Source organism: Hemiscyllium ocellatum, chromosome 7 (genome assembly GCF_020745735.1).
Source record: "Hemiscyllium ocellatum isolate sHemOce1 chromosome 7, sHemOce1.pat.X.cur, whole genome shotgun sequence".
Classification (NCBI taxonomy): domain Eukaryota; kingdom Metazoa; phylum Chordata; class Chondrichthyes; order Orectolobiformes; family Hemiscylliidae; genus Hemiscyllium; species Hemiscyllium ocellatum.
In genome coordinates this window covers 102,524,848-102,547,074 of record NC_083407.1, presented here as the reverse complement: position 1 = coordinate 102,547,074, position 22,227 = coordinate 102,524,848, and the positions used below count along the sequence as shown (strand labels likewise).

At 43.0% G+C, this 22,227-nt stretch overlaps 1 protein-coding gene across 1 annotated transcript; it reads left to right on the top strand.

Moving 5' to 3' along the window:
- Positions 1-8,182: 8,182 nt before the first annotated feature.
- Positions 8,183-21,952, top strand: LOC132817576 (putative uncharacterized protein DDB_G0290521). The gene is made up of 4 exons (XM_060828085.1): positions 8,183-8,241; positions 16,162-16,292; positions 17,033-17,131; positions 20,989-21,952. The coding sequence occupies exons 2-4, from the start codon at positions 16,251-16,253 to the stop codon at positions 21,433-21,435; spliced, it is 588 nt and encodes a 195-aa protein (XP_060684068.1). The 5' UTR covers positions 8,183-8,241; positions 16,162-16,250; the 3' UTR covers positions 21,436-21,952.
- The last annotated feature ends 275 nt before the right edge of the window (positions 21,953-22,227 follow it).

The window sequence follows — 22,227 nt, the reverse complement described above, 5'->3', positions numbered from 1 at the left end:
CGATGTGCTTCACCAGTGTGATGAGGAGAAGGTGCCAGGAGGACTCTCCAGCCAATTAGAGTGAGGGCTTTATGCGATTGTAGGTTATTGTTCTCTGGAGCTTGAGGGCTCCTGCTGTACAAGGCCTTTATGTAATGTTGCATTGGTAGCTGCATGGAGTTTGGCCGTGTTACCTCAATACTGTTTCCGCCAATCTGAAAGTAAATACAGCACACTGGCACTATGCCATGCTGACATTGAACTCCCACATTGTTTTGAATTGCAGAATTGGGAAATGAGATTGTTAACATGCCCAATAACGCCCAGTGAAACTGCTGCTGCTGCTGTTTCTAATGTAGACTGTGCCTCAAACACATGCACATATCCATACGGGGCGAGCGCACACACATTCACACACACACACACTCACACACACACACATGCACACAGACACACATACACGCACAGAGAAATAAACATGCTCCTGCAATAAATATGGTGGCAGAAATCATGCCTGGAATTCACCATCTTTCAAGTGTCAAACTGCCACGCTGTTCCTTCAAAGCCACTGACAAAGAATACAAGCACCAATAGCTTTCAGTAGATTGACCAGCCCCAGTGCCTGTTGACAGACACGACTCTGTATGAGGAATAGGGACAGATTCTCAGATCACTGGAACAAGGAGCCCTCAGTGGGACAAGGAGCCCTCAGCCACTGATGAACCTAATCCCTAATGTAAACCACTGATCAACCCCTACGTCTGACTGCCCACCTCATTGCTCACCTCAACCAACAACCCACGTACAGATCTCGCAGCCCCCCTACTCCGATTCACCTCACCCAGTCACTCACTCATCCACGGATTCACCCACTACATTAAGATAGTACAACAATATAGACGAGCCTGAGTGCAGAGTTATTATCATAATCCTCCATATTGTCCATTCACTGGAGCTATCCTGGAGACACTGTGTTGCCCATATCTGTTTCAGTCAAAATCGGACAATCACAGACAAAATGGGCGGTGTCACCAGGTCAGGAATAACATTGCAGGCAGCAGTGATGTACCCAGCATTGTCAATGAGCAAAAGATTTCAGGCTAACAAATGTCCAATTCCCATCCTGCACCTTCTGACAATGAGATAAAATGCAGTCACCATTCCAGTTATCATCAGGAACCACCCATTCATTAATGGGGGAAGGCATGACCAAGTAAATATCAAACCATTGAGATGGGAAACATAGCAGGTAGTTGACACAGGTAGTTACGAAATTTTCAAAATTGCAACATTTCAAGTCAGTTCGGTTTTGACAAGGGACATCTATTGTCATTTGCGTAAGTGATGCTGTCATTATAGCCCAGGCATTGTTCCTTTCTTCCTGGTTTCCCTGTGCCCGATATGCCATGTTGCACATATCCAGTTTACATTTCAACAAATAAGCATAAAAGGTCAGTTCTGATGTGAAAAATAATCCTTGAGGTTACTCTCCCAATGTCCTTTCTTCAAGTTGCTCCCAGAAAGAGGGTGAGCTGGCGAATGGCCCTTTTAGTGCATTCGCAGGCCGTGGGGATCATTGTCTAGGCCAGCATTTATTGCCCAAACCTGGTTGCCCTTGAGACAGTGGTGGTGAGCTGCCTTCTTGAATCATTGCAGTGCATTTGCTGTAGGGACACCCACATTGCCATTAGAGAGGAATTTCTAGGATTTTTACCAAAAAACGCTGAAGGAATGTCCAAGTCAGGTTACTGAGCGATGGTAAGTTACTTCTAATGTTACTGGTGGTCTTCTCCAGAGTTATCATCTCAAATTCCAAAACATCATTCTTTCTTTTTCCCAATTCATTTTAAACAATCAATTTTATCAACATTTCTCAGGTGGCTCCTAATCACCCAGTAAAATATACAAAGGGTTGTCCCCAGTTTCGGGAAGGAGAGTGCAGGCGTATTCAACAGAAAAATGAAATGTTAAGAAGTATATATACACATTTTAGAAAGTGACACTGGCACTGAAATGAAGAAAAGATTTTTTCATTGAGGCAGCAGCTTTTATGGATCTCAATAGCAGTGGCAGGTGCTGGTATTATCAATGGACTGTCAATCCAGAGACCCAGGTAGTGTACTGGGGACCTGGGTTTGAGTAATGGCATTGAGTTGAAAAATGGTCTGGAATTAAGAATCTAATGAATGTCCTTTGTTGAAAAAAACCCCACCTGGTTCATTAATGTCTGACAAAGAGTTGTCTAGACTCAAAACATGAGACATGTCAGATTTTGATACTATATTTGTTCATCCATGTGATGTGCATGCTGCTGGCTCACCCATTTCTACTTGACCTTGAGAAGATACAAGTAATCTTCAGACCATGAGCTGTAGGGACATCAGCAGTTCAGTTTGGGCGAGTTCCTGGACTTTACCCCAGTAATAACAAGAAATAGTCATATACTTCCATATCAAAATGGTGCGTGGCTAAGAGGGGACTTTGCAGAAGACAATATTCCAATGTTTCAGATATAAGGAGAGGCTGGATAGATGAACCTTCTCTCATTGGAGCGTAGGAAGTTGAGGGGTGACCTGATTGAGGTTTATAAGATCATGAGGAGGGTGGAGGTAAGATCATGAGTAGGGTGTATGGCAGGTGTCTTTTCCCGAGGATTGGCAATTTTGAGAGCCGGGAGCATATTTTTAAAGTGAGATGAGAAAGATTGAAAAAAGACATAAGGGGTAACTTTTTTACACATAGTTCATGTGTGAAATTAACTGTAAGAGGAAGTGTTGGGAGCGTGTTCAGTTAGAACGTTTAAAAGACGTTTGGTAGGTTCATGAATAAGAAATGTTTGGAGGGATATGGGCGAAGCACAGGCAGGTGGGACTGGTTTAGTTTGGGATCATGGTCAGCATGGACTGGTTGGAGTGAAGGGTGTTTTTCCATGCTGTATGACTCCATGACTATGACCATTAGCTTGCCCTCTCTCCATGGATGCTGCCTGACCCAGTGTGATTTCCCACATTTTTTGTTTTCACGGAATAATTATTATAAGAAAGCCTTTTCTCTGTATTTAGATAAAAAGAATAGTTTTGTTGTCTATGTTTCATAAAGAAGGTAGTGTTTAACTCTTTGTCTATTTAAATATTGCTATTGTGTATGAAGCAGATGGAGTTGATCCATGTTTATAATTTTATTACTTACAATTCGTGAGAAGTTACACAAAACACATCAGTTCCATCTGGAAGGTCTTATTGGATCTGAAAGACAGATTCAAAACCAGGCCCACCACACAATCTAAAGTTATCATTCAGAAGTATGTGTTGTTGGCAGTACATCGGTAATCATATATTCAAGCACCAATGGATCATCAATCAGTGACTTTTTAATGAAAGGCTCTGGTGAGAGATGATTGGACAGGCTACTTCCTTCCGACAGAGCATTTTTCCTCCCTGAGGATATTGAAGTCCAGTGCTAATTTGCATATGATTAAGGTGACAGGAGAAACATTTAGACGGGGACTGAGAGACAATTTTCCCACACGGAGGGTGGTTTGTGTTTGTGTAATGAACACCCTGAGGAAGTGGTAAGTGAGGTATAGTTACACCATTAAAAGATATTTGGACAAGTACATGGATAGGAAAGGTTTAAAGGGACATGAACCAAATGCAGGGACCAGTTTAGGTTGGGAAACTTTGTTGGCATAAATGAGTAGGATGGAAGGGTGTGTTTCTGTGCTGTATGACCCTGATATCTGCCAGTCTATCTCTGACCAATCAACTCTCCCCACAAAAGCTCAACTATTCCACTCACAATCCAGAAAATCTGGAGACCAGGCTGGGCTACTCTCACAGCTATAACCTAACCACAAGGCTACTACAACCATCACTCCCCTAACACTAACCATAGAACCAGGCCCCAGGACTGAACAGACTTAACTGGATCCCAAACTGTCCCAAACATCTTACTACCCAAGAACAGGACCTGATTATTCACCTGAACCAGACCCAACTACCCCCCAAACACTCAACGACTGTCAACTCATCCCCAAGCAACTAATCACCATCCTACCACACCTGACTATTACCAGATTTAACCTTTCAATAATATATTTCCCTCAACCATTGATGAACCTAATCCCTAATGTAATCAACCCCTACGTCTCACTGCCCACCTAGCTGTTCACCTCAACCAGCTACCCACTTACAGATTTCACCCCCTGATCCACCTCACCCAGTCACTCACTCATCCACTGATTCACCCACTACATCAGGACATTACAGCTATATAGATGAGCGTGAGTGCACAATTATTATCATAATCCTCCATATTGTCCATTCACTGGACCTATTCTGGAGACACTGTGTTGCCCATATCTGTTTCAGTCAAAATCGGACAATCACAGACAAAATGGGCGGTGTCACCAGGTCAGGAATAACATTGCAGACAGCGGCGATGTACCCAGCATTGTCAATGAGCAGAAGATTTCAAGCCAACAAATGTCCAATTCCCATCCTGCATCTTCTGACGATGAGATAAAAATGCAGTCACCATTCCAGTTATCATCAGGAACCACCCATTCATTAATGGGGGAAGGCATGACCAAGTAAATATCAAACCATTGCGATGGGAAACACAGCAGGTAGTTGACGTAAGTAGTTACGAAATTTTCAAAATTGCAACATTTCAAGTCAGTTCGGTTTTGACAAGGGACATCTATTGTCATTTGCATAAGTGATGCTGCCATTATAGCCCAGGCATTGTTCCTTTCTTCCTGGTTTCCCTGTGCCCGATATGCCATGTTGCACATATCCAGTTTACATTTCAACAAATAAGCACAAAAGGTCAGTTCTGTTGTGAAAAATAATCCTTGAGGTTACTCTCCCAATGTCCTTTCTTCAAGTTGCTCCCAGAAAGAGGGTGAGCTGGAGAATGGCCCTTTTAGTGCATTCACAGGCCGTGGGAATCTGTGTCTGGGCCAGCATTTATTGCCCAAACCTGGTTGTCCTTGAGACAGTGGTGGTGAGCTGCCTTCTTGAATCATTGCAGTGCATTTGCTGTAGGGACACCCACATTGCCATTAGAGAGGAATATTCAGGATTTTGACCTAGAAACACTGAAGGAATGATACTGAGCGATGGTAAGTTACTTTTAATGTTACTGGTGGTCTTCTCCAGAGTTATCATCTCAAATTCCAAAACATCGGGTTATTTGTGTCCGATTCAATTTAAACAATCAATTTTATCAACATTTCTCAGATGGTCTTAAATAACCCAGTAAAATATTCAAGTGGTTGTCCGAGTTTAGAGAAGGAGAGTTCAGGCATATTCAACAGAAACATGAAATTTTAAAACGTGTATATACGATTTTTATTCAGTGATACTGGCCCTGAAATGAAGTGCCATTTGTTGAAGTGGCAATTTTTGTCATTCTCAATGACAGTGGCAGGTGATGGTCTAGCAGCATTGTTACTGGAAGGTTAATCCAGAGACCCAGGTTGTGTACTGGGGACCTGGGTTCGGGTGGTGGCATTTGAATTTTTAAAATATCCAGAATTAAGAACCTAATGATTGTTGATTGCCAGAAGAAAAACCCACCTGGTTCATTAATGCCCTTCAGGAAACAATACTGCCATCCTTATCTGGTCTGGCCTGGATGTGACTGCCGACCCACAGCTTTGTGGTTGCACCTTAATTGCCCTCTAGGTTGGGCAATAAATGCTGGCTGAGCCAGAAATGCCCTCATCCCATGAATTAATTATATAAATTCCATTTTGATTCATAGCAATTCATAGTGGAATGCACTGCCACTGGTGGTAATAGAGTCAGATACACTGGGGCCATTTTTGTGACTCTAGGGTAGGCACATGGATGATAGTAAAATGTGGGAATGTCGGTTTGTTAGATCTGAGATCGGCAGAACATTGAGGGGTGAAGGGCCTGTACTGTTCTGTCATTTTCTATGTTCCATGTTCTAAAACCACGCTGCCCAAAGAACGTAATAGTCATGACTGACACTCAGAACAGCTGACTGTTGCCCACACGTATGGCTGCATTGCCTCACCCTTCGTTGCTGTTTAACCACCAGGTCACTCAATTTACCTGACACTAACTACATCGTGTCTAGACACCCTGTCTATGTCAACATTACTCTGTTCCCAGTGCCCACTGGGGACCTATGACTTGTCATTGCCCAATAGGAGAATATCACACACAGGCAAACAATTGGATATTTCCAAACACAAGCTTTATTTTACTGAACACAAACAGACCAAATAGAGTCTATGACTGTCCCCCTACAACGCTCACTAAATATTGGCATAGTGATCAATAACTATTGACCATTCCATGATGGTCCACTGTACCCAGCTCTCATCTACTCGAACCGAGTAATACCTAATGCAGCCAAACCCTGGAATACTCCAGGAGAGCTTCTTCCTCCAAAAGACAAACACCAAAGGATGCTGGAAATCAGAAACAAAACCAGAAATAGCTGGAGGAGCTCAGCAGGTCTGGCAGCACCTGTAGAGAGAAAGCACAGTCGATCTTTGTCCACTGACCCTTCAGTACCAAAGAAGTGTCACGGGACCCAAGGTTTTAGCTCTGCTCCCTCCACGCAGATGCTGCCAGGGCTGCTCAGTTTTCCCCACCACTTCCTCTTTTAGCTCCTTTTTCCCCAGTGTCTCATCCTCCTCCCAGGGAAACTGATCCCACTCCTCAGTTCCTCAGCATCCAGCACTTCATCTCATTGTCTATTCCAGCTGTGCGAGCACAGCACACCAGAATGATGCAGCACACATCATCCGGTCTATACTAGAGCCTCCCCTATAACCTCACACCCCCAGACAAATCCATGCAGTAGAACCACACCTTCTGCAACTCCATGTATGCTCCAACACAGCCCTGATCGAATCATAGGCAGCATTGCATCTACAATGCCCATGTCATCCAATGCCTGGAAAGATTCTACCCTCTAAAATTAACAGACTACATCTTGCTCTTTTTAACCATACATAACACAAATTAAACATAAAGTTAGATATTGTTCTTAATGCAGTGTGGCCATGGGTGGAGGAAATGCAGCAGTGCAGTGAGCTTACGTAACTGCTCAGCTCTGATACAAAATAAGGCCATGGGTTCTTTAACATCCAACCAAGCAGATAGGTCGGACCTCAGTTAAGCATCACATACTAAAGACAGCAATTCTTAGCAGTGCATTAGTACGGAGTGACAACACAGTTAAAGCACCATTGCTGAATAAGATAGTCATAACAAGCATAAAGATCAAGAAGCAATGTTTTTATCAAGACTAGCAAACCAAACTGTAAGGACAATGGGAGCCTTATAAAAGATAGCTAAAATGGATATCAGAAGAAGCAAAACACAAAGTCACAAGTTTTGTATTCAGATATGAAATGACAGGTAGATGGTATTAAAGAGCAGACAACATATTCTGTTACTTAAGAAATTGCAGTAATACAGAAGACAAGAAAATGATAGTTAAGGAATCATTAGCTAAACTAAATATAACTGCATCATGTCATCATGAATCTGCAAAAAGTCATCATTAATCTGCTAGAAATCTTTAAACACGTAAATTATGAGGAAGTGAGTGTTGTGCAATGGATAAAGATATGTGAACTTTCAGGAGGCATAATGGCTTTAAAAATTACGCAACTAACATATTTATGTGAATTTAAGAATGGGGGAATTAAGTATAATTGATGTTCACCATGTATTATCCTCCATGTTGCACAGCAGTTGGAGGAAGCATGGAGGGTGGCAAAAGGCACATAATGTACTCTGGGGAGGAATTTCAACATTCACCACCAAGAGTTAATTGGCAGCAGCACTAGATTTATCACCTTGCTGAATGGGACAGACTTTGAATGGATCTAGCAACTGAAAACTGGGCTTCCATGAGACACTGTGGGCCATCAACAGCAGCAGGATTATCCTCCAACACAATCTGTAACCTCATGGCTCAGCATATCCCCCACTCAACTGTTACCATCAAGCCAGGGAAACCATCCTGGTTCAATGGAGAGTGCAGGAGGACATGCCAGGAGCAGCACCAGATGGACCTAAAAATGAGGTGAAGGTACCAGACAGCATAAGTAGCAGGTGATAAACAGAACTCAACAATGGATTCGATCTAAGCTTTGCAGTCCTGCAACTGCAGGAATGATGGTGTACAATTAAATAATTCACTGCAGGAGGAAGCTCAACAATGTGCCCATTCTCAATGATGGGAGAACCCAGCAGATCAGTGCAAAAGGTAAGACTGAAGCATTCACAGCAATCTATTCACAGAATAGATGATTCACTGCCTCCTTCAAAGCAACTAGGGATGGGCACCAAATGCTGGCCCAGCCAATGACACCCACATCCCATGAGTGAATAAAGCAAAGATAAATTTCCTTTCTTGATGATGGTTGGTTTGATAATAGGAAGTATCATCTGAAGCTGAATTGAAAATCTTAGCACAGAGGATAATAACACAAGTCTTGTCAATCAATTTTATTGATGAGACACACTCCTGTTTGAGTTGTTTCCCTTTTTGTACAGAATTCCTCATAGATTCCAGGGCTGTGAACCACCCACAGGAGCCTTAGCTCCACAATCTAAGCCACCCCCACCTCATTCCACTCCGCGCAGAGAGGTTTCCTTTCCAGGCTGCGGCTTCTGATCCTTCACTTCCCCTCCCTTTCTCCAGCAGGGATTTGGAGTTAGAGGCAGACGTATACGACAGTCCTGTGTGTTAGGGCTTTACAATGATCCCTGGATTCCCAGCTGGTGATTGGAGGGTTTTGTTCTCCAGGTTTTTGTTGATTGTGTGACTCTGCAGGCCTGGTTTCAATATCTGTGGCTGTAGGGAGGTTGGCTGATCAATTCATGTTTGCAACTCAGCCCAACCTCCCGTTGGTCTTTGGCTCCCCAGTTTGGGTGGGAGGGATGGGAGGGGATACAAGAGGCAGATTAAAAGCCCTGCTCCTCATTCTGCTGTTCAGCCTAGTCACACAGGAGCAGTCAAGCGGGTCATTGGATTTCACGGTGAGGTTAGCACCAAGTATGGGTGGAGAGTGTGGTGCTGGAAAAGCACAGCAAATCAGGCAGCATTGAGGAGCAGGAGAATCGACGTTTCAGTCATAAGCTGTTCACTACCGGAATGTCGATTCTCCTGCTCCTCAGGTGCTGCCTGACCTGCTGTGCTTTTCCAGCACCACACTCCTGACTCTGGTCTCCAGTATCTGCACTTTCTCCTCCTTGGCACTGAGTATCCTTGGAGAGGGTAGGTGTGGTGCCTGCGGGTACAGTTGAGGCATTTCCATGACTGATGGGCACCACAGGGGCTGCAGTGTGTCATCAGTCACCATTACTTTAGTAAATCATTTTCTTTTATTGTTTTTGCTTTTATTGTAATGATAGTTAAATGGCCCTTAAAAGGGATTATTGATTTGTTGATTAATGCATCAAGACAGTTAAAAAGAGACACTTATTGATATTGGTAGCAGCTGGGGATTTCAGGGATACACACATGTAATGTTTTACTTTGTGGATACATTAAACTGAAGTGAAGATTGACTTTCCAACTGATTGTAAAATGTTTAATGTGATGGAATGTACTTTTGAACAAGTGGGGCATTGGATTGCACAGGATGGAGCGGTGAAATGCCATTTCTTAAAAGGATTCCACATGAGCCCACGTTTCTGTACCTGTCATTGTAAAGTACCATAAATGTTGTGCTACCTTCCTCATGTTAGGGTGCAGGATGTCACAAAGAGATCACAAAGAGGGTGCAGATTATTCTGTAGTGGGGGCAGGGGAGCAGAATGAGCCAGGACCTGTGCCACACTTTGTATGAAAACAACATAGAGAGGGGAGGTTTTAAGGTCATACATGACTGGCAAAGTACAGAGATAGGATCTGGAAATCTCTAGATTACACCCAGCTTTACACAGAGCCACAGAAAACTGTAAGACAAGGAGGATCAATATGTGGCTTGAGGCATGAGGAGGAGGAAGGGAGGCCCAATATTATAACTCTAATACATCAGTTGGATCAGTTTTTGTCCAATGTGTGCAGGAGAGTTTCCTGACATAGTATGTCGAAGGGCCGTCAAGAGGGGAGGCCAGACTGGATCTGTACTTGGTAATGAACCAGGCCGGGTGTTTGATTTAGTGGTAAGTGAGCACTTTGGAGAGATTGACCATAATTCAGTTACATTTAGTTTAGCGATGGAAAGGGATAGGTTCATGTCACATGTCAAGAGTTAGCGATGGGAGAAGGGCAATTATAATGCACTTAGGCAAGACTTAGGAGGCAAATAATGGGTTAGCCAAATGCAGCGGATGGGGACAATCGAAATGTGGAGCTGGTTTAAGGAACATGTATTGCATGTCCTTGATAGGTTTGTCCCTGTCAGGCAGGGAGGAAGTGATAGGAAAGGGAACTGTGGTTTACTAAAAAAATTGTATCCTTTGTTTAGCGGATGAAGAAGGCTTATGTGATTTTGAGACAAGATGGTTCAGATGAGGTGATGGAAAGTTACCGATTAGCTAGGAAGGATTTAAAGAGTGAGTTAAGAAGAGGAAGGAGGGGACATGAACAGTTTTTAGCAGGTAGAATAAAGGAGAACCCTCAAGCTTTCTATCGGTATGTGAGGAATAAAAAAATGACTAGGGTAGGAGTAGGGCCAGTCAATGACAGAAGTGGGAAGTTGAGTGTGGACCCTTTGGAGATTGGAAAGGTGCTACACGAATATTTCTAATCTGTTTTCACTCAGGAAAAAGAGAATACTGTAGAGGAGAAGACTGAGATACAGGCTATTAGACTTGGAAAGATTAAGGTTAGTAAGGAGGAGGTGTTTTCAATTCGAGAAGGTGTGAAAGTAGATAAGTTCCCTGGGCTGGATGGGATTTATCCGAGGATTCTCTGGGAAGCTAGGGAGGAGATGATGGAGCCTTTGGCCTTCATCTTTGAGTCATCATTATCCACAGGTTTAGTACCGGAGGACTGGAGGATTGCAAAAGTTTTACCCTTGTTCAAGAAGGGCAGTAGAGATCACCCGGGTAATTATAGACCAGTGAGCCTTCTGTCTGTTGTAGGAAGAGTTTTGGAAAGGATTATAAGAGATAGGATTTATAATCATCGAGCAAGCAGCAATTTGATTGGAGGTAGTCAACATGTTTCATCAAGGGCAGATTGTGTCTCATAAACATCATTTAATTTTTTGAGCAAGTGACCAGCCATGTGGATAAGGGTAAGGCAGTTAACATGGTGTACATGGACTTCAGTAAAGCCTTTGGTAAGGTTCCACATGATAGGCTATTGGAGAAAGTGCGGAGGCATGGGATTGAAGACGATTTAGCAGTTTGGCTTTCTGTAAGAAGGCAGTGAGTGGTGGTTGATGGAAAATATTCAGCCTGGAGTCCGGTTACAAGTGATGTGTCACCAGGATCTGTCTTGGGACCACTGCTATTTGTTATTTTTATAAATGACTTGGACACAGGCATAGGTGGATGGGTTAATAAGTTTAAAGATGAAACGAAAGTTGGTGGAGGGTGGACAGTGTGGGAGAATGTTGCAGGTTGCAGGGGGACTTTGTGAGATACGACCTGCCCTTGACGAAACCATGTTGATTATCTGAAATCAAATTGTTGCTTGCTAGATGATTATAAATCTTATCTCTTATAATCCTTTCCAAAACCTTTCCTCCAACAGAAGTAAGACTCACTGGTCTATAATTACCTGGGTCATCTCTGCTGCTCTTTTTGAACAAGGGCACAACATTTGCAATCCTCCAGTCCTCTGGTACTAAACGTGTACACAATGATGACTCAAATATCAAAGCCAAAGGTTCTGCTATCTCCTCCTTGGCTTTCCAGAGAATCCTTGGGTAAACCCCATCCGACCCAGGGGACTTCTCTACTTTCACTCCTTCTAGAATTGGTGGCACCTATTCGTAACTAACCTCGATCCTTTTCAGTCTAATATCTTGTACCTTATCCTTCTCCTCTACAATATTCTCCTTTTCCTGAGTGAACACCAATAAGAAATGTTCATTTAGCACCTCTCTGATCTCCACAGGGTCCATACTCAACTTCCCACTTCTGTTTTTGACTGGCCCTATTCCTACCCGAATCATCCTTTTATTCCTCATATACCTACCGAAAGCTTTAGGGTTCTCCTTTATTCTATTTACTAAAGACTGCTCGTGTCCTCTCTTTGCTCTACTTAACTCTCTCTTTAAATCCGCCCTAACTGATCTGTAACTCTCCATCTCCCCATCTGAACCATCTTGCCTCATCAACACATAAGCCTCCTTCTTCGTCGCAACAAGAGATACAATTTCTTTAGTAAACCACGGTTCCCTTACCTTATCACTTCCTCCCTGCCTGACAGGGACGTACCTATCAAGGACGCACAATATCTGTTCCTTAAACCAGCTCCACATTTCCATTGTCTGCGTCCCCTGCATTTTGCTACCCCATTATATGCATCCTAATTCTTGCCTAATCGCATTAAATTTGCCCTTGCCCCATCAATAACTCTTGACCTGTGGTATTTGCCTATCCCTTTCCATTGCTCAACTAAATGTAACTGAATTATGGTCGCTCTCTCCAAAGTGCTCACCTTCCACTAAATCAAACACCCGGCCTGGTTCATTACCAAGCACCAGATCTAGTGTGGTCTCCCCTCTTGTCGGCCCTTCGACATACTGTGTCAGGAAACCCTTCTGGACACATTGGATAAAAAATGATCAATCCGATGTACTAGATTTATAGCATTTCCAGTCAATGTTGGGGAAGTTAAAATCCCCCATAATGACCATTCTGTTCCTTTCACTCCTACCCAGAATAATTTTGGTCATCCTCTCTGCCACCTCCTTGGAACTCTGCAGAGGCCTATATGAAACTCCATGCAGTGTGACCTCTCCTCTCCTGTTTCTAACCTCAGCCCACACTACCTCAGTAGACGAGTCCTCATTAAAAATTCTCTCAGCCACCGTTTTACTATCCTTGACTGACAAAAAGAGTAACCCACCCAGCCCCTTCCCTGTTTTTATCCCTGTCTAATGCACCTAACACTATGAGCAATCCAATGTGGCCAATTCACCTGACCTGCCCATCTTTGGACTGCAAGAGGAAACCCACACAGACACAGGGAGAATGTGCAGCCGCCAGAGGCGTGAATCAAACACGGGATCCTGGCGCTGTGAGACAGTAGTGCTAACCACTAAGCCACCGTGCCACATGATGATGGGATAGTGAAGGGTGATGGGCTTAGATTAGTTCACAGGTCGTCGCAACATCGAGGGTTGAAGGGCCTGTTCTGCACTGTATTGTTCTGTGTTCTAACCATGGCAAATGTCCTTTCTGCACCTGCGCTGTCGAGGTTCTTAGAATTCTCGAAGTTTCTGTGGGCTCACCATGTTCTTCTAAACACCAGAGAATGTCGGCCCAGTCTCCTCAAACATTCTTCAAAGGACAATCCCACAGTTCCTGGTCTCTGATGAACCTCCACTGTACTTCCTCTATGGAAAATATACTCTTTGCTTGATAAAGGCACCTAAACTGCACTTGGTACTCCAGGTGTAGCACCACCAAGGTTCTATATAAATGAAGCCAGACATGAGTGTTCTTGCGTATGTTTGAGTTGGTGGATCCCATTGTGAGCCACAATGACCACATCTCCATTAAGTGTCTGTAGTTTGAGGAAGTTTGGCTCAAAGTTGATAAGCTGGAATCTGAGCTTCAGATACTGCAACACACCTGGGAGTGGGAGAGTTACCTGGACACCGTGTCTTAGGCAATCACACGCTGTAGCTTAAAAATTTCAAATTTGGCTGCTGGTCAGAGGAAGACACAGTCATTCATTGGTTTGCACTGAAGTCTCATAGCACCAGGGACCTGAGTTTGATTCCACCCTCCGGCAACTGTCTATGTGGAAATGCACATTCTCCCTTTGTCTGCGTGGGTTTCCTCTGGGTACTTCAGTTTCCTCCCACAGTCCAAAGATGTGCAGGTTAGGTGGATTGGCTGTGCTAAATTGCTTATAATATCCAGGAGTGTGCAGATTAGGTGGATTAGCCATAGGAATTGCAGGATTACAGGGATGGAGTAGGAGAGTGGACCTGGGTTGGATGCTGTACAGAAGGTTGGTGTGGCCTCTATGGGTCAAATGGTCTGCTTCCACACTGTGGGGATTCCATGATATGATAGTTTTAACAGAAGGATGTGACAACGAGTGAGGTAAGTAGAAGGATTCTGAATGTAGCATTGTAGAAGCCTCAGGTTTAATCTAGTCCAACAGGTAAGAGGTACTTGCTTCCTTTATGGACGAGGAAAGAGTCTGTGGGAGGATAGTCAAATGGATCATTGCACCATGGTCCTAGAAGACAGTGAAGTGCGGAGAGCCTAAAGAAACGTGACAGTGATAGAGGTTTCTATATTTCCGGGAACCGGTAGCATCCTTTGTGAGAAGGATCCAGGGTGTGTTGCCTTTTTGGTGCCAAGATGAAGGGTATCTCGAGGCAACTTGAAAGGACACTGGGGAGGGAGAAGTAGGATCCTATTGTTGTTGTCCATGGACACAAACAACATAGACAAGTGGTCCTGTTTGGGGAAGATCAGGAATTAAGAACAAAATTGGAGACAGGATCTCAAAAGTTGTAATCTCTGGATTATTACCTGAGCCACTGCAAATTGGTAAGGGACATAAGAACATGAAAGAAGTGAACATATGGACAGGTGGATGAAGTGTGAGGCGGAGCAGGCATTAATATCCCATCAGCATCATGAGACACAATGTTTGGATTCTGGTGCATATGCAGCTTCATGGTTGACAGTCATTCATCAGTTATGGTCTCAACCAATGGCAGAATAGTTTTGTGGGGCGAAGTTGATGATTCCTGTCCCTCTAAGCCTCTGATCTGTCAATGGCTATCCATTTGACTTCTCAGCTAACATTAAGGTTAACCTTCCACACGCTATCTATAATGACATATTGGAGACATTTAACCATCAACACCTCACCACCACCCTCACACACCTCCCCCCCCACCCTGTACTTACCTCTACAAGACCCCAGAATAAAAATATGACTTTTTTTTCCTGGAACACATTCACAATGCTGGGCATTTTTTTAAAAAAATGCTCTTTTGGATATGGGCACAGCTGACAAGGCCAGAATCTATTGCCCATTCCTAGTTGCCCTGGAGGACATTGGGATTAGTTGATTGCTGCTGTCCTTGAGTGTAGGGATACTGTTAGGAGGGGGTTTGGCCTAATGACAGTGAAGGCATGGCAATATCGTTCCAAGTTGGGATGGTATGTAGTTTAGAGGAGGTCTTGGAGGTGGTGGATGTTCTCATGCCTCTGCTGCTCTTGTCCTTCTGGGGTGGAGAAGTCACAGTTTTGGAAGGTGATGTCAGAGGACTCTTGGTGAGCTACTACAGTGCACCTTGTAAGTGATACACAATTCCGTTGCTGTGCGTCATTGGTGAAGGGATTGACACTGAAGTTGCTGGATGCACTGCCAATGAAGCAGGCTGATTCTTCCTGGATGGTGGCAAATGTTGTTACAGCTGCACTCATTGGGCAAGTGGGGAGCATTCCATCACAATTCTGACTTGTAGACAGTGGACAGGCGCTGGTGATAGATAGCTCTGTGCTTTGGAACTTGGGGGAGTGGAGTTCAATTCTTTAATTTGAAAACTGATCTCCTCTTTTTTCTACTGCAGTTCATCATAAATAATTTGTAAAGTTACCCAAATTGAATTGATTATGAAACAGGAAATTGATGCACGAAACTCCTTATAAAATAGATTGCCACACTCAAACATATATTTGGACATGTTGCTAACAGCTGGGAAGGGTGTGGAGGAAATGGAAGAAGCAGAGGGATTGTGGTCATGTTTCATCAATGCCCCACAATAAATATTGAATGAAAGCAGGCAGCAGGCAGCAGGCAGCAGGCAGCAGGCAGCAGGCAGAGTGGAGAAAGAGTTGGAGAGTCGATCACCTCTCTGCTGGCAAAATGAAAATTATTCTGTTTTTGTTTGCTGCAGCCCAGATTCTTTATCAATCTGGCAAGTATTACGTTGTGCTGAGGAACAATCAGAGTATCATTGGGTATTAATCCAAATTACCAATAGTCATAAATGTAATTATTCTTAAAACCTTTTGCTTTTAGATTCGATAGGTCCATGCGAATCAACTACCATTCCCGTGATTGATTCAGTCTTGAATGCTACAACTGCAAGGGTGAATACACTTTTCGCAATGGGTAACCCCTTGACGATTGTGAACTGTAGAGTAACAAATGTAAGTAACACCAAATCCAATTGACCTTTGTTTGTCCTCATACTTTGTAATGAGTGTTACTGTAATTAATTCCTTCTTTTGACTATGCATGATGTTACTGAGAATTTATGTTGCTGAAAAGAGGGATTTATATAAGTTTTTTTTCATATCAGCATTTAATACTGAACCTGTTGATGTTAACATTTAGTTTTGGAATTAGTCATTAGTGAATCACTTGTCAATCATTTGGCTCAGCAAAGAACTTATGAGAATCAAATGATCATCACAATAACTTTATACATGATTCTATGAACTGACCACAATGCAGCTATTTGAATATGCATACCATCTTTAACAAACTAAAATGTGTCAAGACATTAGGGCAGTATAATGGCTCAGTGATCAGCACTGCTGTTTCACAGAATCAGGGACCTGGGTTCTGTTGCAGCCTTGGGTAGCTGTCTCCATGGAGTTTGCAATTCCTCCCCATGTCTCTGTAGGTTTCCTTCAGTTGCTCCAATTTCCTCCCACAGTCCAAAGTTGTGCAGGTGGTTTGGCCATGCTATTTTGCCTAGAGTATCCAAGGCTGTGCAGGTTAGGTGGATTGGCCATGGGGAATGTAGGGTTACAGGGATGGGGTGAATCTGGGTGGGATACTCTTCAGAGGAAAGTGCAGTTATTTCTTGTCTGGCGTATCGAGTCATTATTTCTAACCATTATCTGAAACACCCCTCACTACGTATAACTCTTCTTTTGGTTAGATTAACGAAATTGGAAGCTTTGTAATTAAGCTGGATTTAGCCTTTGACGTGCAGGAAGCTGCATCCAGCATTGCCCCTGGAATGAATCTCTCAAGTGCTGTGAGTATTAGAATGTTGATCATTTGCTTCTGTTTTGTAGTTAATCCTCATCCTGTCACTTTTAGTGCAACAGCAAATGGCACAATGATCCGTCGTGGAGCATTTGAAATACATCCTCTGTTGGTTCAGTGTTAATAACTGTAACACTGATGTTGATTTTAAATAAAAAAAGCCCCTTCAAATGAATCTTTTGTGTTTTCCAGCTAAATGGCACTGACCTGGATTGTTTCCCTCCCTGTTTACCTCATTTTTCATCGGGATATTGCCAGTCATGACCCCTCAGCCCATCACCACACTTTTACCTGTGGAATGTGCCCAAACCTTGCTCATTTACAAGCTGTCCCTTGGCAATGTTGCCCAAAGAGATGGTGTTATATATTTGCAGATAATACCCAGCTCTATCTCTCTGCAAGCTCACACAATCTTCCATTGTCTCAGGGCTTACAAAAAATGGACCTAACTGTGGTTGTCCATAGTTAAGCAGAAGAAAAGAGTGGGAAATAGTACATCAATTTTTTTTCAAGGGGAAAGGAGATCATTCTAGTAAATAGATTGACAGAACATAAGAATTAGGAGTAGGAGTAGGCAACTTAGCCCTCGAGCATGCTCTGCCATTTGATACAATCATGGCTGATCTCATCTCAGCCTCAACTCCACTTTCCTGTCTGCTCTCTTGAACCTTGCAACCCTTACTAATTAAAAACCTGTCTATATCCTCCTTAAATTTACTCAATGTCCCAGTATCCACCACAACTGGGATGGCAAATTCCACAGATTTATGACCCTTTGGGAGAAGTCATTCTGCTCATCTGTATTTTAAATCTCTTCGTGGGTGCTGGAAAAGCACAGCAGGTCAGACAGCATCCGAGGAGCAGGAGAATCAACGTTTCAGTAAAGAGCCCTTCATCAGAACCAGTATGGCCAGCCCCCAGCGTCTTCAGTCCTCATTTTCTCCTTTTAAATCTGCGACATCACTTCTCCTAAAACCATGCCCTCTCCTTCTGGATTTCTCCACATGAGGAAACATCCTTTCGACACCTACTTTGTTCATCCTCTTTCGAATCTTATATATCTCATTAGGTCTCCTGTCATTCTTCTAAACTCCAGTGAATAGAAGGTTAAACTGTCAGCCTGTCTTCATGGGACAAACCCTGTGCCTGCTGTTGAAGCTGTGCCAAATGCTGCAAGCACTAAAGCTGTTGAGACTTTGAGAAGCTGTTTTACAATTATCAGTTCCTGGAGGTGTTCGCATTAGATAATGGTTCACAGTTTAAGTAAGAAGAAATTCCCATTCAGAAATATGAAAGGTGACTTGACCTGAAACAATTACTTTGATTTCTCTCCACAAATTGCCAGATCTGCTAAGTTTTTCCAGCAAATTCTGCTTTTGTTTCTGATTTACAGCACCCGCAGTTTCTTCAGGAAAGGTCACTTGGCCTGAAATGTTAATTCTGATTTCTGTTCACAGATGCTGCCAGACCTGCTGAGTTTTTCCAGCAAATTCTGTTTTTATTTCTGCAGTTCTTTCAGCTTTAATTAAATGAGCATGGAATCTATTTGTATCATAATCACGCAGCAAAACACAGTGCTTTGGGAAGAACTATACAAATAGCAAAGGCATCTTCACAGAAGTGGTTGTTAGTTATCAACAGAGGTAATAATTTCTATATTTCACTTCGTCACAGGCTAGGCAATTTACCGCACCCTTGTACAATAGCTCCATAGTCTACTCCAGGGGAAGTATATAATTGGAGTTTTTGCAAATGATCTAGATGCTATCATTTATCTAATATAGACGAGAGTGGGACTGAGTCATTGTTGTGATTGTAATTGGCTTGAAAAAAGAAATCTGAGAAATGGAGAACATGACAATCCAAATTCCAATATGTAAGTCAGAAAGAAAATGTGGCCACATGCTTTCATGCCCGATTATAGCCTCAATACCAACCTATGCCCTTTTATCTACATCCACAACCCTTCATAGCTCCTATGCTAGTTTTATACTAACTTATACTGACCCAAACCCCACCCCGTCCTTTGTCTTTCCTGGTTAATTCATTCAGCATTATCCATTGACATATCTCAGAATCCATGCTGAAATGAACATTCTCGAACTCTTTTGATAATATTACGATATGAGAAAACACTCAAAAAATCAATTCACTAAATTAAAAATTACTTACAACTATTAATCACTTGTAACAATAAAAATTTGTATTTATCACCCCACTTCATAGACTTTATAACACTTGGAGCTGTGAATTATGCTGTCATAGCCACCCCACTGTGACAATGATAGATTGCGCAATCCTTCATGCAGCACAAATTCTACAATTATACCCTGCTAGTTATGGCAACAGCCATGGCAGCAGATTTTACATGGTTATATGCTTTTCCTAACTTGGATAACAAAGCCTGGTGATTGGGGTTGGGGTAAGGACTGTTATTCTGCATAGTCTGGTATTACACAACCCATTGTTAATGACTAACAGACCCCATTAATAGCTATTTATCCTCATAGGAGATCATTATCCAGTCCTTTGCCTGCTCAATTGCTCTTCTCGTTTTTTGGACTCTATCCACACCGATTGTTTACTCCATATCCCTCTCCACCCCACACTTATGCATATAAAGTGACATTCCCTAGCTACCATCAGCTCTGAGGAAAGGTCATTGATCTGAAACGTTAACTCTGATTTCTGTCCACAGATGCTGCCAGACCTGCTGAGTTTTCTGAGTCAATTCTGTTTCTGTTTCTGATTTACAGTATCCGCAGTTCTTTCGGTTTTTATTAAACAATTCTGAGTGACTGACGTTTGCAAGCAGAATGGTTGCTTGAAATAATAATTGTTCCATCAATTCCATAGCACCTAAAGTTTAATACAAAAGTACTCACTGACCAAATATCCAAAATATGGCAAACAGAGGGGTGCAGACAATATGGTGTGTTGATTAGAATAGGAATCACAGGCTGTGGTTTGATAGTCAAGGGGAGGCTACAATGCAATAAATCTGTCTAAATATTAAAAGTTATTTATTTAAAAGATTCAGGACTTGTCTCCAAAACTGCTTCTCAGCGTTCAACCTGACCCCTTAGCACCGTCAGACTTCAGGTTCAGTTAAATTGGCCTGATGCTGCCTGACCGGCTGTGCTTTTCCAGCACCACACTCTTCGACTCTGAGCTCCAGCATCTGTTGTGCTCACTTTGCCCCTTCAGGTTCAGTTCGTTTGCTTCCATGGTTAGCTGTGTTATGGAAGGCAGTTCTTGCATTTTTTTATACAGCTTCTTCCACTGCTTGCTCAATGCTGGATCTCAAAATGCAACAGTATTCCCAATGCCTTGTGTTGTTAAACTGTTAATAATGGGTAGGTGGCAATCCCATTACTGTAATCTGCAGTTTGCCTTTGGGCAGTCCCATTGTCACTCCTAATGAAAAATCTAGGATGTGACAGTGATGTGCAGAGATCTGAAAAGGAACAAAGTGAATTCAGCGTCCCTCAGTGGGTGCTTAGGAATCTCTCTATGGCTGTAGAACTATCATTGTATCCCAGTAATCTGTAGTAGAAGATTCAACACGACAATAAAAAAGTCCCGTATAAATCAAACCCTTTGACGCTTCCATTCTGGATAGAGGAGGAATGTCAGGGATATGGAGCAAAGGAAGGGGAGTGTCAGCATGTGAAATAGCCTTTGGAGTGATAGCATAGCACAATGGCTGATATAGCTTTCTTCTGCAATGTAATGGTTCTATGTGACCGCTCATTCAAAATTTTACTGATGGCGCCCTGTCACTACAATTTCCACTCTGTTTGGAGAACTGTCACTGTGTTACAATCTCAGCCTTTTGATCTACAGATAAACTTGACTTGCACGAGCCAAGTCATGATTGAGAATACCACCATTGACATAGTTTCTCTAGTTTGTAACTCAACTTCCACAAACTCAACTCCTGAACCATCTGCAACGCCAACATCGGAGCCAACATCAACACCAGAAACAACACCAACGCCAACACCAGAAACAACACCAACGCCAACACCAGAGACAACACCAACACCAGAGACAACACCAACACCAGAAACAACACCAACACCAACACCAGAGACAACACCAACACCAGAAACAACACCTACACCAACGCCAGAACCATCATCATCAGAAAGCAATGAATCAATAGACAGCAATGAATCGTCAAAAAGCAATGAATCATCGGATAGCAATGAATCATCAGATAGCAATGAATCGTCGGATAGCAATGAATCGTCGGATAGCAATGAATCGTCGGATAGCAATGAATCATAATCACAAAACAGTCATTGAGAAGAAAGTAAAAAGCCTCGGGATTTTTGTTTTAACTGATAAAAAAAATGCACAGGGCTGCAATGAGTTGCAATTTCTTGACAAACAAAAGTAAAGATCAGCTGATTCTCAGTGCAAAAAATTATGGAGATTGCTTATCCTTTCTTTCTGCTAAGATTACATTGCCATTACCTTTTGTGCTGATGTTGCAAAATCTTAGCTCCCTGTAGAAAGGAAACATTAGAGAGGGTTAAGCCATGCAGCACCTCACTCCTACTCTTCCATTCAACAACACATATTTTGTTCAACTTCATTTTCCTGCCTGCTTCCCACATCCTTTGATTCCTTTAGTCTCTGAACATGGGCGGCACGGTGGCACAGTGGTTAGCACTGCTGCCTCACAGCGCCTGTAGACCCGGGTTCAATTCCCGACTCAGGCGACTGACTGTGTGGAGTTTGCACGTTCTCCCCGTGTCTGCGTGGGTTTCCTCCGGGTGCTCCGGTTTCCTCCCACAGTCACAAAGACGTGCGGGTCAGGTGAATTGGCTAAGCTAAATTGCCCGTAGTGTTAGGTAAGGGGTAAATGTAGGGGTATGGGTGGGTTGCGCTTCAGCGGGTCGGTGTGGACTTGTTGGGCCGAAGGGCCTGTTTCCACGCTGTAAGTCTAATCTAATGTCACAAACTCCACCTTCAGTGTACTCTCTGTCTGAGCATTCCCAGCTCGCAGACATGGATTCACAGTCATCATGAATGAATAAACTCCTCTTCTTCTCAGTCTTAAATAGCTGTCTCACT

Excerpts from the sequence above, each read along its gene's own strand:
- LOC132817576 (XM_060828085.1), top strand. The coding sequence starts at position 16,251 with ATGGGTAACCCCTTGACGATTGTGAACTGTAGAGTAACAAAT. Across the intron at positions 16,293-17,032 it reads TGAACTGTAGAGTAACAAAT|ATTAACGAAATTGGAAGCTT; the intron begins GTAAGTAACACC and ends TCTTTTGGTTAG. Across the intron at positions 17,132-20,988 it reads GAATGAATCTCTCAAGTGCT|ATAAACTTGACTTGCACGAG; the intron begins GTGAGTATTAGA and ends TTTGATCTACAG.